At 39.4% G+C, this 17,317-nt stretch overlaps 1 protein-coding gene across 1 annotated transcript; it reads left to right on the top strand.

Annotated features, from left to right (window-relative positions):
• Positions 1-15,993: 15,993 nt before the first annotated feature.
• On the top strand, positions 15,994-16,980 carry KLF14 (KLF transcription factor 14). Its single transcript, XM_070425049.1, has one exon. The coding sequence runs from the start codon at positions 15,994-15,996 to the stop codon at positions 16,978-16,980; it is 987 nt and encodes a 328-aa protein (XP_070281150.1).
• The last annotated feature ends 337 nt before the right edge of the window (positions 16,981-17,317 follow it).

The following is a 17,317-nucleotide window of genomic DNA, read 5'->3' as shown; positions in this document are numbered from 1 at the left end:
CGTAGTGGTTAGACATTTATATAACTTGTGAAGTGATTCCTTGATAAGTCTAGTACCTGACACCACAATTTCTCATTTTTTAACAGTGTCATTTGCAGAGAAATTTTCAATTTTGATGTTCAACTCACAATTTTTTTCTGTTTTAGATCATGCTGTTGATATCATATCTAAGAAATCTTTGCCTCACCTACCCAACTTCACAAAGTTTTTTTTTTCTAGAAGTTTTATAGTTTTAGGTTTTACATTTAGGTCTATGGTTCATTTTGAGTTAATTTACATAAGATGAAAGGTATAAATTGAGGTTCAATTTTTTACATATGGGCATCCAATTGTTTGAGCACCATCCATTGAAAATACTATCCTTTGTCCATTGAATTGTGTTTGCAACTTTGTCAAAAGCTAATTTGCTATTTTGATCTATTTCTTGAATCTCTCTTCTATTGCATTAATCCTGTGTCTATCTTTTATCAGTACCACACTGTTCTTATCACTAGTTTTTAACTTTTGAAATAAGATAGTATGACTTCCCCAACTTTGTTCTTCTTTCCCAAAATTGTTTTAGTTACTTTAGTTCCTTGGTCTTCTATCTATTTTAGATATGCTACCTAATAAAAAAATAACAATCCCAAAAAAATAAAATTACAATCCTACCGAGATTTTTTATTAAGATTGCATTGAATCTATATATCAGTTTTGGGAGAACTGACACCTTCCCAATATTGAATCTTTCAACCCATGGAGACCTTTTGTCTCTGCATTTATTTAGGTATTTGCTGCCTTTCATCAGGGATTTATAGTTTTAAGTACAAAGAAAATGCATATTTTGTTAAACTTATACTAAATATTTCATTTTGGGGTACTGTTTTTTATGGTAATACTGTTTTTGATGGTAATACTGTTCTTAAATTTTGATTCCTATTTGTTCATTGTTAGTGTGTAGAAATTCTATTGATTACTGTATCCTGCAACCTTATTAAAATTACTCTTTCGTTCTGGTAACATTTTGGTATTTGTTAAAATTTTCTAAATAGATAATCTTGTTTGAGAAGAATCTTGTTTTTTCCTTTCTAAGTTGCATGCCCTTTTTTGCCTTATTGCCCTCGCTAAAAACCTTCAGGACAGCATAATACTGAATAGATGTGGGAGCGTGAACATCCTTGGCTTGCTTACAGTCTTAGGAAAATAATTTGGCCCTTTCATCATTGAGTATAATAAAGGCTTTTTTTTTTTTTGTAGATGTCCATTCTCAAATTAAGGACATTCCTTTCTATTGCTAGTTTACTAGGTGTTTTTAATCATGAGTAATCTTGAATTTTGTCAAATATGTATTCTATATTTATTGAGATGATTATCCCAGTACTTTAAATTTTACTTTTGTAATAATTCACCAAAAATTTACTTTTTACATTGTATGTGGAAATGATGGAACTTTATTCCCCCCAATGATTAATTGTTGAAACCTTTTAATAAATTGTCTACCATTTCCCCACTGATTTGAGATGTCACTTTTGTAATATATTGAACTCCCACAAATATGTCTGTTTCTGTACCGGGTTTTTTGTTCCATCACTTTATTGATCTATTCTTATGCCAGAGTACACTGAATCAATTAGTAAGGCTTAATAATATGTTTTAATTTGCTAAAAAATATTATTCCTGCTATTTTTCTCTCCCAGATGAATTTGAGTCAGCTTAACAAATTCTATACAGAAATTTGTTGATATATTGTTTGGGGTAGCATTAAATTTATAAATTTGGGGGAATAATTGTCATTTGACAGCACTGAGCTTTTCTGTTAGAAAACAGTATATATTTTTCCATGCATTCAGGCCTTTATTTGTGAATTTCAATTCCATTGCATACTTTCCTTCATGACGATCTTTATACAGGGTGGACAAAAGTAGGTTTACAGTTATAATACAAATAAATAGTACAATAATTAATAGATAATAATGCAAGAATAAACCGTTTCATGCACTCATGACTATAAACCTACTTTTGCCCACCCCTGTATAGTCACCTTATCAATATCTTACTAGTTCTAAAGTTTCTCAGACACTTTTCCTGAATTTTTTTCCAGGTAGATGGAACTATCACCTGCCCAAAGTGACAGTTTTGTATCTTTTTCTCTAATATTTATATATCTTATTTATTGCCACCCTTTTTTTTCATTATTTGCATTGAATGGGGTATCTATTTCAATGCTAAATGGTAGTGGCAGAGTGTACCATGGTATTGTTCCTAATTCTAATGGGAATGCTTCAAATCTTTCATGACTAAGTATTTGTGTTTATAGTAGATTTTTGATGGGGACATCTTTTCAAATGTAGGACACTTTCTTCTATGACCTGTTTACTAAGATTTTCTTTCTAAATTTGTTCTTTGCATTTCATTAACTATCTTGGGGGGCACATATTGAGATCAGCATCATTTTTCTCTTCAGAGAACACAATGAATCTATCAATGGTATTTTTCTACTTTCCAACTACTCTTCCTTTCCTGGGATAGCTCATTCTGGGCATGATGCAGTATTTTTTTTAATACCCTGCTAGATTTGATAGATTAACAATTTATTTGGAAATTTTGTATTTATATTCATAAGAGAGATTAATTCTTCTTTTGAGTCCTATGTTAGTTTAATTTCAGAACTAGGGTCATTGTTACTGCTTAGATAAACTGGAAAGCTTTCAATCTGCTCTATAGACTAGAAACCACTTATATAACATGGGAAATATCTGCTCCTTAGTTTTGGTAGATCCAGATTGCAAAAGTACTTAGGTCTGGTGCTTTGTTTTTTTAGATTTTAAATTATTTTTCCATTTATTTTTAGATAATGGTCCATAGTATTTCTCCTTCTTATTGAATCAACTTTGGTGATTTGTACTTTTATGGATCAGACATTTCATCCTAAATTTTAATTGCATTTATTTGAAGTTAAACATAGAAATCATTCAGCTTTTCCCACTATTCTTGTTCCTTACATTGTTTTTTTTTATTGATTTGAGGGATGGAGGGAAGGAAGGAGGGAGGGAAGAAGAGAGAGAAAGAGCGAGAGCGAGAGAGCCAGAGAGAGAGACATCAGTATGTTGTTCCACTTATATATGCATTCATTGGTTGATTCTTTTGTGTGCCCTAACTGGAGATTGAATCCACACCTTGGCATACTGGGACCATGCTCTACCCGCTTAGCTACCTGGTGAGGGCCATTCCTTACATTACTTATAACTCCTTTGTTTCTTAATCTGATTCACCAAGAATTCATCCATTTTATTCTTCTTGACAAAGAAGTAGTTCAGTAATTGGTTTTAGTAATGAAGCCCAACTTTTTTTTTTTATCTCATTGATTTCTACTTTTATTCTTATTCTCCTCCTTTTATTTTTGGGGGGGTTTATTTTTCTGGTTCTTTTTCTAGTTCTAAGTCAAATGCTTGTTTATTTTCACAATTTCTGTTTTCTACAAGCACTTAAAGCTATAAATCTTTCCATTTGTACCACTTTGGCAGCACTCACAGATCTTAAAATGTAGGGTGCTCATTTGTTCATTTCTAAGGAGTTTGTAATTTCAATTTTAATTCCTCTTGAATCCAAGTTAATTAGAAGTGTGCTTTCTCGTTTTCAAGAGGATCAAGAGGTTTTTTTGTCTGTAATTTTTCTATTTTTTGTTGTTAAATAATAATTTTATGTACGTGGTCAGTGAATGGAAGTTGTATAATTTCTACTTTATAGGATCTGTTGAATTCTCCTTTGTAAATATCCCATGTAGATTTAAAATATGTAAACATATACGTATATATACTATCCATTGTTTCTTGAGAATAAACCTTACCAATGTTAATTAATTCTTCTATATCCTTATATTTTTGTACTTGAAATGTTCATTTGGTTTTCTTTGTTACATCTGTTTCTATTACTTAATTTTAAATTCCTGGGTCATTTTGTTTTAAATGTTTTAGGTAAACAGCATAGAGCTCTTATGGTTTGGGGTCTTTCTTTTTCAAGGCGCTCGGGCTGTCATTTCACTGGGTTAGTAAATCCATTCACATTGTGATTACTGACACTTTGCACTCATTCTTGCATCATATTTTGTGTATTCCGTTTACTGTGTTACCGTTTCTCCTTTCCCATTGTGTTGAATTAATGACAGTTTCCTATTTAACTTTTTTTCTTGGAATGGTTAGTTAGTTACACATTCTATTTCCATGTTTCCAGTGGTTCCTCTAACTTCAAGTGCGTGCTTAGCCTTGTCTTACAGAATCAATATCTCCCACTACTGACCATAACCGGCTTCTCTCTGAACAAGTCAAGAACCTTCACATGCTTTTGCTTTTTTCCTTTAGCCCTGCTACTTCCCAAGTAATGATCTCTGGGGATTTTACCTCTCTCTCTCTCTCTCTCTCTCTCGCTCTCTCGCTCTCCTTTCTCTCTCTCCCCACTCTCCTCAGTCAATAACAATTTTAAATTTCACCATGAGTTTTGCTGCTTTGTCACCAGATTTTGTGTCCCTCATGCCTTCCTCCTGGATTCGTTTTCCATTTTCCTGAAATACGTTGTTTAGTTATTCCTCCTGAGAGGGTGCTTGAATGGCATCTTTTCTGAACCCTCACATTTCTGAGAGCATTTTTATTTTGCTCTCACACTTGAATGATACGTTCGCCTGGGTACAGAACTCTAAGTTGAAAATAATTTTCGCTCAGAACCTTGAAAGCCATTGTCTCCCTGATTCCACTGCTGCTGAAGAGGACCTTCCCCTCCTACCGCTGCACACCCCACTGCTCTCCTGGTCGGGCCCAGGAGCAGAACAGACAGGAAGCCCACCTGCACATTCCTACGGCTGTGTCCTCATTCCATGCCACTTCTTCATCACGCGTTCATTTAAGAAATATTTTTTTGTGCATGTACTGTTCCAGGCTCTGTACTGAGATTTTTTTTTAAGAAAGAACAAATTTCATACACAAAGAAAAGTGTAGAGAATGACAGAGCACACAGGAGTGCAGTCACCACCCGTATTGACAAATCTTATCTTTTGCCTTATTTGCTTCAGGATTTTAAAAAAGAAGTAAAACACCAAAGAATCTGTTGAAATCCCATCCTTTTTCCTCCCACACCAGAGATAACTGCTGAACAAAATGTGGTGCTTATCACACTCCTGAACGGAGTAGACTTTCAATATATAGATATGCTAGGCTATATGTGGATGAATACTATCTGGACAAACAATACAGAACAACGAATACAGTGCTCACTACATGCCAAACGCGCTCTCATCGCATCGCATATGTTAACGGTTCTCACTGAACCCACTATGATTGTTCCCTTTTTCTACGTGAGGAGACGTGACGTAATCAAGGTCGCGTAGCCGGGGACTCACCCATTGATGGCACCCGAACTGGGCACCTGGCTGCTTAGTTTGCGCTGTTAACAACGATAATGTGCTAACCTAGTACTAATCCCCGTGTATCTAAACTTCATGTAAATGGTATCGTGTTTGACACATTTTTCTAAAATCTTGGACTTCTTTTTTCTGCTCTATTTTATTGAGCAGAAAACATCCATGCCTCGTCCTTTATTTTTACTCCTGTATAGTAATGCCTTGTGTTTTTATGAATATTTAGATTGCTTTAAAAATTTGCAGCAAATATTGCACTGAACACATTTGTAGCTGTCTCCTCCTGGGGCCAAGGACAAGAATTTCTCAAAGATATACACTAAGGCGTGAAATTTCTGAATCACAGGGTACGTACATCATCATCTTTGCAAATTATTCAAATGGCTGCATCAATTTATATTCCCTTCACGTGAAACGTGAGGGGCTTATGTCTCGTGCTGGGATTTGGATCTGGCTGGTTGGACTCCACACATATTGCTGAACTACTGGGCCATGATACCGCAGAAGTTTCTGTCACCCACGCTTTCTGTCTTCATACAGACACCTCAGTGAAGCCTTTGCTCTCCGTCTCATTATGTAAAAATATATGTTTACTGATTATATACTATGTGCTCATTCTTCCTGTCAATGGTTATTTTTTAAAGCCACAACACTGCACACACTGAAAGGTATTTTAAATTAGTCAAGTAAAGGCTTGCCTGCTTTTCATAAGGTCCGTTTACTTAGCCTTGGAAATTAACATGAGACTGAGTGTAACGTGGAAGAAGTTCAGCTGGATCTAAAAAAACCTGACCACTAAGAACACAGGAGTTTTTATCAAGAATTGAATCTAAAGCATTAGATTTAAGTTATTAGATTAGTTTTAAAAATACTTAGATACTACCTTATTATCATTATACTAAAAATTATTAAATGATTATATATAACATTTTGAGGAACTCTACCAAGAGTTAGAATTCCTGTCCTCCAGGAACATACATGTAAAAACATATAGTTCTGTCAGGGATGTAGGTCAACTTCAAACTGTAAAAGCTTCAGACTCATAGATCCCACGGCCTATACAGCATCTCCACCTAGGTGTCTGAAATACACCTTAAAGCAGTGGTTCTGAACCTTCCTAATGCCGCGACCCTTTAATACAGTTCCTCATGTTGTGGTGACCCCCAACCATAAAATTATCTTCGTTGCTACTTCATAACTGTAATTTTGCTACTGTTATGAATTGTAATGTAAATATCTGATGTACAGGCTGTATTTTCATTGTTACAAATTGAACATAATTAAAGCATAGTGATTAATCACAAAAACAATATGTAATTATATATGTGTTTTCCGATGGTCTTAGGCAACCTCTGTGAAAGGGTTGTTCGACCCCCAAAGGGGTCGCAACCCACGGGTTGAAACCGCTGCCTTAAAGTGTCTAAAACCAAACTCCCACTTTCCACCACCTATATCTTGCTTCTTCTAAAGTCTTTCTTATCTTGCCCTAGCCAGTTTGGCTCAGTGGATCGAGCATTGGCCTGTAGACTGAATGGTCACAGGTTCGATTCCGGTCAAGGGCACATACAGTGGTTGCAGACTCAATCCCCAGCCCAGATAGGGGTGCGTGCAGGAGACAACCAATTGATGTTTCTCTCTCTGTGTCTCTCCCTCTCCCTTCTACTCTCTCTAAAAATCAACAGAGAAGTATCCTCAGGTAAGGATTAACAGAAAACAAAACAAAACAAACAAAATAATAAAGTCTTTCTTATCTCGAAGTAAAAAGTATATTCTTCCAGTGGTTGGGTTGAACTTCTTGGAGAAATTCATGACTCCTCACCTTCTCTTCTGCCTCACGTGCAACACATCAGCAAGCAGATACCTCACTTCACTGCATAGGAAACCCAGACCTGACCACTTCACACCGCCTTCGTTGCTACCACAATCATCTGTCACTGCACCATCACCTTTTGTTTGGACTCCGCAGTGGCTAACTAACTGGTCTGCTTCTGCTCTTGCCCATGCTCCAGTCCATTTGCCACACAGCAATCGGGTGAACCTCTAAAAAGTAATTCAGATCATGCCACAGCTCAAATCCTCCCTAACACTTCCCATTTCACTCTGTACATTGGTTTACAAAACCCTACATGACCTGCCTCCCACTGGCTCAGATCCCCGAATCCATTCATCTGTTTCCATTCATTTACTCTGTGTTAGCCTGTGTTGGCCGGAAAATGGCTCGCCAAAGATGTCCACATCATAATACCCAGAATTCATGAAGATGTTACATTATTACAGTAGTTTTGATGAAGAGATGGTGGTGGTTTGGGTTAGGGCATTAGCAGGGAAAATGAGAAAAGTGAGTGGTCAAGATATAACTTAAAGGTAGAATTAACCAACCAGGAAGATGAATTAAGTCTGGGGGCTGATGGAGAGGGAGCTGTCAAGAATGATACCCCGTTTGCTGGCTTGAGCAGCAGGATGAGTGAAAAGTGTTATTTACCGAGACAGAAAGAATGTAGATTTGGGGTTAACAACCAAGAATTTGGCTTTTGAATATATTAAGTTTGAGATATCTATGAGACATCCCAGGAAGAGTGGGGTGTTACCAGCTAGTCAGATGGATAAGACTACCTGGCCTCTCTGGAAAATAGATCTAGAGGGAAAAATTATCATTTCATAAGCTGTTAGTATAGAGGTGTACTGAAGCCATGGAAATGTTAAAAATTACCTAGAGAGACTGGGTAGAATTGAGAGAAGAGGCATTGTGTAGAATTCCATAGAACTTTACATTTGAAAGGTCAAAGAAGGAAAAATGAGCAATTAAAACTGAGAAGGAACAATGAAAAAGATGAAAGAAAGCCCCCAAAGAATGCAGTATTACAGAAGCCAAATAAAGAGAATGTTTCAAGGATTACTGGACTGCTTTGAGAGTGCTAGTAATTGGAGGACTGGATTAGGCAATATGATCAATGTGATCTTTCTTTTCTTTTGAAGAAATTGTTTTATTGTGGTAAAAATACCTACCATAAAACTTACAATTTTAACCATTTTGGGGTGTGTAGTTCAGTGGCATTAAGTACATTCACAGTGTTGTGCATCAATGTTGATCTTAACAAGAAGAATCTCTGTAGCAAAGTGAGAGCTAAATATTGGAACAATTTTATTAATTCATGGGAGTAAGGAAGTGGCACTGGAGGATACAGAACATATTCAGCCTTTGAGAAATTTGGCTTGAAGGGGGAATATGGCTATATATCAGTAGCTAGAGGAAAATGTACGATAGAGAGGTTTTTTAAAAAAAATATTGGTGATATTAGTCCATTATTAAATGTTGATTTAAATTATTCTAGAGGGGAGGAGAGAAAGGAGAGCCTGGAGAGAGCGGAGATATGTTGTGGATTGTGTACCCTGAGAAAGCAGGAAGTAATGGGGCTAGAACTCATGAGAATGGACTGGTCTTTGCCAAAAGCTGGGAGGGAGATTGGCAGAGGTGCAAACAGGTTTGCAGTATTTCTGGGAATGCTGAATGTCTATTTGAGAGTAATCATGAGTAAACACTGATCCTAATCTGTCCGTTTACATATTCCTGTCCATTTATTCTATATACATTAATGGAATGCCTACTGCATGACTCATTCGAATCACTTTTGACCAAAGGGGATGGACAGGTCAGCCTCTCCAGGCCTCCAGGAACATCTCTTCGATGCCGCTCCGTAAGCTTCCGAATGAGCTTGGGAGAAATGTTATTTCTGTAACATTTACTTCAAGGCCACTGTACGCACTGCATTGAGAAATCACCCTTATTCTTTCCATTATGCCTCCAGAGCTGATTCCTGAGCGATTACACAATGTGCACTGGTTACAGAATAGCTCAGGTGATAGAACACCAGCTGTACAGAGACCCCAAAGCCTCCTCACCAACTTGAACAACTGACGCCCAGTCCGTTATCCAGTGAAGTCCTCGATCTCCCCCCAAACAATAAACAATAAGAAAACCCCCTCCCTTTCCAGAGAAACTACCGACAGATGAGGTGTCTCCTCTGCCATGTCCTCCAATTCTGCTTCTCAGCCAGGGGGCCTCTCAGGAGGCCCTCTCAGCAGTGGGACGGGGTGTCTTCCACGGGCACAGGAACCGCTCCTTCAACAACCTGCAAACCAGCATTTGTGTTCCAGCCTCAGGCCCCTCCTTTGCACAGCTTTTCCAAAATTCAAGAGAACCATCGGATGGTGGTCTTAGACTATTTGCAACATCAGCACCACATCCACAAATTAAGAAAAACGTAAAGTAATTCCTACACTATGGTCTAAACTCCATGAGAACAGGAAGTTGTTTTCTTTTTTGTTCACTAATGTCATCCCTGCTGCCTGGAAGAGTGCTTGGTATACGGAAGGCCATCGGTGTGAATTGGCGGAATGAATGAAATATTTAGAACCATATGCCAACTCTATGGCAGAACATTAGCAACATAAAGTTTCCAGATCCTCCTAACATGGCTTGGAAATTGCTTGTTTCTTGGTAGCATGTACCTTAAACCTCCTTTACTTCAGAAAGAGCTTCCCGTAGGTAATTATCTACACAAAGGTAAATATTATCTTTTCTGCACTGTTGATAGGAAGGATCCCGTCATCCAGAGAAAAGACCCTTCTGAAAATTCCGTGTTTAAGAAATCACGGTGGAATTATGAAGTATTTAGAACTGAATGACAACAAAAGCACTATTTTGAAAACTTGATACAGATAAAGAAGGGAAATTTCTCTTCAAAATAAATGTATAGCCCTATATTATCTTTTAAAAAAATAAGAAAGATTGGGAAGGATTTAACTTGAAAAGCTTTTTTTAAAAAACACACACGAATAAATGCTCAACTCAGTATAAGTGTGAGAGATTAATGAAAATAAATACAGAAATTAAACATACATATTTAAAAAGAAACAAAGATGCTCTACAAAAGCTGGCTATTTGAAAAGACTATAGACAAACCTCTGTTAAAACAAAAAAGACAAAATAGAGAATTTACATGTAAAATACAAAGAATGAGAAGTAGGATATAATTATAGATGCCGTAGATAATTTCTAAATAATAAGAGAATGCTATGAACTATATACCAAAATTTTAAAGGCTTAAATATAATATTTAATTTGTAACGAAAAATGTAAATTATCAAAATTTACCCCAAAAGAAATACAAAACACAAGTAAATGAATAACCATGAGAGAAACTGAATTGAATTTTCAAAATATGATCATTTCACAGATGAGATTTACCAACATTAAGAAACAAATCATACAAACTTTTATAGAATATAGAAAAAGGGAACTTTCCAAGTGTATTTTATGAGGGTAACATATACAAAAATCTGGGCTAGCCTCAGAGAAACGAGGGGTAAAACTTGGTGGAAGAAATATCAATAACTTAATATATGCAGATGACACTATCTTACTGGCAGAAAATAGCAACGATTTGAAACAATTTTTGATGAAACTAAAAGAAGAAAGTGCCAAAGCAGAACTGCATTTGAATATCAAGAAGACAAGAATCATGAAACAAAGACACTGAAATTGTTAGAGATTTTGCTTGCCCTGGTTCAGTCATCATTTCCAATGGTGACTGCAACCAAGAAAACAAGAGAAGGCGGAGGCCCAGAAGGGCAGCAATGCAATAATTTGGAAAGATCAAAGAGGTATCATTCGCGACGAAGGGCTAAGATCATCCACACCCTCAGAGTTCCAATTACTATGCGCGGATGAGAAAGTTAGACAGCAAAGAAGGCTGGTAAGGAAAAAAAATGGATTCAGTTCAAATGTGGTCTTGGAGGAGAGCTCTAAGAGACTCTGGACTGCTAGAAAGATGAACAAGTGGGTCCTACACCTGGAACATCACTGGACGCAAAACGACAAAACGGAAGCTGTCCTACTTCGGGCACATGGCGAGAAGGCAGGGTTCTTTGGAAAAGACACCAATGCTGGCGAAAATAAAAGGCAGCAGGAAAAGAGGAGGACCCCATAGGAAATGGACTGACTCCATAAAAGAAGCCACAGGCATGAGTGTACAGGAGCTGAGCAGGGCTGTTGAGGACAGGACAGTGTGGGCACCACTTCTTCACAGTGTCGACGTCGACTCAATGGCACTTAACAACAACAATAACCTTGATACTAAACATGCACAAAAGCAGTGCAAGAAAAGAATATTATAGGCCAATATCATTTATGAAATAGACGCTAAAAATAGGAAGCATTCACAAACTGCCTGAAGCCTTGTATTAAAAATAAACATACAAACAGCAAACAAGATTTATCTCAGAATCCGAGGATATAGCCACATTGGAAAAAAAAATCTATCAAAGTGACCCATTACATTAACACATCAAAGACAAAACCTATAATCATCTCAATACTTTTAGAAAAAGCTCTTAATTAAATTCCTTATTCATTTCATGATTTTTTAAAAAAAATATTTTATTGATTTTTTTACAGAGAGGAATAAAGAGTTAGAAACATCGATCAGCTGCCTCCTGCACACCCCCTACTGGGGATGTGCCTGCAACCAAGGTACATGCCCTTGACTGGAATTGAACCTGGGACCCTTCAGTCCGCAGGCCGACGCTCTATCCACTGAGCCAAACAGGTTAGGGCCATTTCATGATTTTAAAATACTCCTACTTTAAACTCAACTGGGATAGAAGGGAATTCCTTAACCTGATAAAGGGTTTCTACCAAAACTTTACAACAATAATCATAAATAATGATACCACATTAGAAGCATTCTCAATGAGCTAGAAATAGGAAAACAATGCTTGGTCTCACCCTTAATATTGAATGTTATATTGGAGGTCCCAGCCCATCCATTGAGATAAGAAAGGGGAAAAGTATCAAGAGTGTCATTTACAGATGGTATGATTATCCACATGAAAATACAAAGGAATCTGCAAATAAATTATTTAGCATGTTTGCTAAAGCAAGATTATTCCAAAATCAATAAATTTCCAAATAACAAAAATAATCATTTAAAAACTTTAAAAAGAATCCAACTTATAGCAACAAAAGCTATAAGGGAACTAGGAATAAATCTAACAAAGAAGCACAAGAGTTTCATTAACAAATCATAAAATGTTACTGAAGGACATGAAGAAATCTATTAATGTATTGAATGATAATTCTATAAAGATGTCACATCTCCCCAAATTTAACCCTATAAGTGTAACTCAATAAAATACCAAAGACGTTTTTCAGTGGGAGTTGAAAAATTGATGCTAAAGTTAGTATGGAAGAGTAGAAGTCCAAATATAGCCAATACAATTTTTTTAAATGAACAAAAGAGGAAAATGACCTCCCAGACATGAAGACCTGTTATAAAGCCATAATAATTCAAACAGTGTGGTATTGGTTCAGAATTGATTTGCTTGGTGGAGAAGGATAAAGTAGAAACATGTCCACAAATATGTAGAAATTTAATTTTTAGTCGTGGTGGCATTACACATTAATGTGGGAGTGAAAGGCTGTTCAGTAAATTGAGGCAGAACAATAGGTTTTCCATGTGGGGGAGAGAAGCAGTAAAAGTAATTCCTATTTTACACCACTGGAAAAAAAAAAAAGTCCCAGATGGATCAACTTTACAAGTGTAGAAAGCAAAACTTTACAGTACTAAGGGGGGAAAAAAATAGGAGGCTCTCTTCATGGCATCAGGTACAGAAGAGAGTTCTTTAATAAGACACACAAGTGACACAAACTATAAAGAAAGAGATCAGTGACTATGACTACATTTTAAATTTTCTATAGTGCAAAACACATCAAAAGCAGTTAAAAGAGGAGTCACAGACTGAGGCAATATAATGTTTATATGCATGAACCCCTACAACTCAAGAGAAAAAAAGATGAAAATATTCACAGCCCATTGGAAAAATGGGTGACTGTGAGAAAGCAAATCACAGACTCGGAAACCTTAATAGCCAATAAAATGCTCAAGTCACTAGCAGTGAGGGAAATTCAAATAAAACAATGAAATACTGAGTCTTTAAAAAATCAAATTGTCAGAAATAAGAAAACTTTGAATCTAGAAAGTATTGAAGGTCAGGTGAGGGAAACAGTTCACATACACTGCTGATGGGTGTATAGATTCAAAAAAACATTTGGCAGTCTCTAATAAAACTGAAAATGTGTGAGCAGGCTAGCAATTCCCCATCTAGACTCCCCACAGAGAAACCTTCACATATGTGTATGGGACACATGCACACATATGTTCATACTAGCATTGCCCATGATACCAAAATATTGGCAGCAGCTTAAATATTCATCAATAGGGGAATGAATGAACAGGGCACATTCATATGCATGGACTTATAATATAGCAATTAAAATGAATGGATTGGATGTGCATTTATCACCATGGAGAGAAAAAACAGAAACATACCATGAAGGGGAAAAAAAGTCACAGAATAGGTACAGTCTAACACCACACACGTGCATTTTAAAAAATCAAACAAAGCAATGTTCTGTGTTTTCATGGGTTAATTTGTTGTAAAAATGTAAAAGCTAGATTGTAAAGTTATATACCAAATTCAGGATAGTGTTCACCTTTGGAGTAAAGGGTGGAGAATGATTTTGGAGAGGAGTACTGAGAGATTTCAATTTTATCAGAAATGTTAAATAGCTCCATTTAAAAAATAGACCTGAAACAGATATGGCAAAATGTTAACGATTACCAATTTTATGAGATAGGTAAATGGGTGCTTGTAATATTCTCTCTGCATTTTAAAATACCTTTACATTTTTCTAAATAATAAAATTAAAAGAAAAGCAGCTAGTAAAGAATTCTGTCTCTGATAGAATTTTTCTATGTGTAGATTAAGAGTTAACTGTCCACAATTTTAAGACAAGCAACTTTACAATAATCTGTTTCAGAGGGGAATATCCACAAAAAATAATAAAGCTGACAATAATATAAAACTACTGAAATGAATAGATTCTATAGGTATCAATATGGATAGTTCTCAAAATCATGCTGAGGGGGAAAAAGTAAGTTGCAAAATAATATGTACACTCCTGTAGCATTTATAAAGAAAATTTAAAATGCATAAGCATAGATATAGATTTACATATAAATATATATAGGTAATTAGGTAATAAAGTATAATAACAAATGCTGGAAGAATACACACATTATAATACTGATTACCTAGGGAAGGAGGGAGAATGGTGAATGGGACTGAGGAGGGAAATAAAGTGACATTCAACCCTGTCTTCTTTAATATAAATAAAAAACCTGAAGCAAATATGACAATTACTTCACATTTGATTATTCTAGGAAGTAAATACATAAAGCTATATTATTCTTGATGTATATGTATTTTAATTGTCAAAGGAAAAAGCACGGAAGAATTGCAAACAAAATGCACATAATTCAATGTATCAGTAAAGCTTGTGTACGTTTAAATCCCTGCTATGACCATTTTTAGAAATCATCCTGTTTGCCTTTCTATGTTTTTTCAATTTTTAAATATCAGAGAAGGAAAATAAATGAAAGCAGTGAATAAATATAAGAATATCTATAACCTGTGTCTGATTATATTAAAAAGAAAAGCCTCCACGATCACAAAACACCATATGAGCAATTCTATACCATTTGCTGCATTTTCTTATTTTTAATTTTTGCCAAAAAGAAAAATAAAAGATGTTGTCTAATTAGAAACGTGTCTTTCTATTACTAAAATTGTGGGAGTCCATTTTAATGTGTTTATCTCGTTCCTAGTCTGTAATTTATATTTCAGCGTGGAAATCTGTTCCTATGCCTGTGACAGGTTAATGCAGTTTAAACATGCATTTTTCTTTCGTTGGCTGAATAGTTAAATCGTTACTCAAAGGATTCTAAGTTTCAATTTCAACCATGAGAGGCTTCTTTGCTTTTTCAAGGTTAAAAATGTTTCTGATTCAAAACGCTATCAATTAATGGCTACGCGGTGGATCTATTTGGGGATTTGGTACCGACCCGGGATTAACAGCGGGACTGTTAAATGAGAAAACTTTTTTGATGCAGACTTCGGGAGATTTTAAATCTGGTCTGACAGCGGTGGACGGAACTGAAATGCAATTCCAGCCCGCTTCGCTAACGATCGTCATTATGCATCGAAAGACAGGTCAGGTATTAGCATTTTTTCCCTTAAAAAAATAAAAAAAAAAAAACTTTCGCGGACTCCGCCGGACACCCAGCTGGCGGAGGACCAGCGGGCGCGGGGGGGCGAAGCCGGCAGGCTGCCCAGAAGTTACGATCGGAGAGTTTTCTCTTTATGAAAATTACCTGGCTCGCCAGCAGAGGCAAGAACGCGAAGACAAGATAATTTCCTAGGCTGTTAAAAAGGACTCGGGCCGGTGGGCCGCGCGCTCCGAGGGGGTGTCCTGCGGACCGGGGCGGGTCCCGCCGCCCCCGCGGGCTCCGGTGCGTCAGGGGCGCGTCAAGCGGGGCGGGCTCCGCGCGGGCGGCAGCGGCGGCGGCGGGCGGCGGGCGGCGGGCGGCGCGCACCGGGCCTCCTGCTTCTCGCTCCGAGGCTGCGGGACGGACGCTTCGGAGAACTCGCTCGCTCGCAGCCGGCTGCGCTCAGACCGCGCTCGCCGGCGGCCCGGCGGTGCCAGCATGTCAGCAGCCGTGGCGTGTCTGGACTACTTCGCTGCCGAATGCTTGGTGTCCATGTCCGCGGGCGCCGTGGTCCACCGCCGCCCGCAGGACCCCGAGGGCGCGGGAGAAGCCGCCGGCTCGGAGGTGGGTGCGGCGGCGCCGCCGGAGTCCTCTCTGCCGGGTGCGGGACCACCGGGACCCGCGTCGGTCCCCCTGCTTCCCCAGGTCCCCGCCCCCAGCCCCGGCGCGTGCGGCGCCGCGCCCCACCTGCTGGCTGCCAGCGTCTTGGCTGACTTGAGCGGCGGCGCCGGGGAGGGCTTCGGGGAGAGCTCGGGGGAAGCTCTGCGCGCCTCGTCGGGCTCCTGCGGCCCCACCCCGTGCTCGGGGCCCCCCCTGTGCCTCGAGCCGGATCTGGCCGCCGACCCGGCCGAAGTTTCCTGGCCCGAGCACTTCTCCGGCGCGCTCGAGGTCCCCGAAGCACCTGACGGCTCCGGAGCGCCTGCCGGCCTGGATGCCGGCTCCGGCGCGACCCCTGGCGTGGGACCGGCCCCTGCCACGGGTCCAGGGCCCCGTCGGAGGCCAGTCACACCTGCTGCCAAGCGCCACCGCTGCCCGTTCCCGGGCTGCAACAAAGCCTATTACAAGTCGTCACACCTGAAGTCCCACCAGCGCACCCACACGGGGGAGCGCCCCTTCTCCTGCGACTGGCTCGACTGCGACAAGAAGTTCACGCGCTCCGACGAGCTTGCCCGCCACTACCGGACACACACGGGCGAGAAGCGCTTCTCCTGCCCGCTCTGCCCCAAGCAGTTCTCCCGGAGCGACCACTTGACCAAGCACGCCCGCCGCCACCCGGCCTATCATCCCGACATGATCGAGTACCGGGGGCGCCGTCGCACACCCCGCGTCCACGCGCAACCTGCCAGCCTGGTGGACAGCTCCGGCTCCGTCCCCGACCAGGCGTCCAGCCTTACCGCCAGCCTGTCTGACAGTCATTGCTGCTAGTCGTCCCCCGCCAGGACGACCCCCCAGCCATACTACCCCTGCCTTCTTTCTGCCCAACCTTCTTCCCCCCCGTGTCGTGCTACCAAGGCACAGACTGGTTCCTCCGCTCTGAGGGTGGGTCCAGACTGGCATGCTGGACCCTGGGGAGGGACTGGGGGCCTGAAAAGAGCAGGAATTTCTACACCACGTAGATCATCCTGAAAGGGGGAGGGTTGCCTGCAGGCAACCCCTGGGAACTGATGAGAAGGGATGAACCCCCCAGTACTCTCCAGAGTCCTGAAGATTCTCCCTTCCCTGGAAGCAGAGATGTGAAACTGGAATTCTCAGGTGCCTGAGG

This window comes from Myotis yumanensis, unplaced genomic scaffold (genome assembly GCF_028538775.1).
Source record: "Myotis yumanensis isolate MYYU_CA2020_CCGP unplaced genomic scaffold, mMyoYum1.0.hap1 SCAF_9, whole genome shotgun sequence".
Classification (NCBI taxonomy): Eukaryota; Metazoa; Chordata; class Mammalia; order Chiroptera; family Vespertilionidae; genus Myotis; species Myotis yumanensis.
The sequence above is the reverse complement of the archived record's forward strand: the minus strand, read 5'-3'. Positions and strand labels throughout refer to the sequence as shown.

Excerpts from the sequence above, each read along its gene's own strand:
- KLF14 (XM_070425049.1), top strand. The coding sequence starts at position 15,994 with ATGTCAGCAGCCGTGGCGTGTCTGGACTACTTCGCTGCCGAATGCTTG.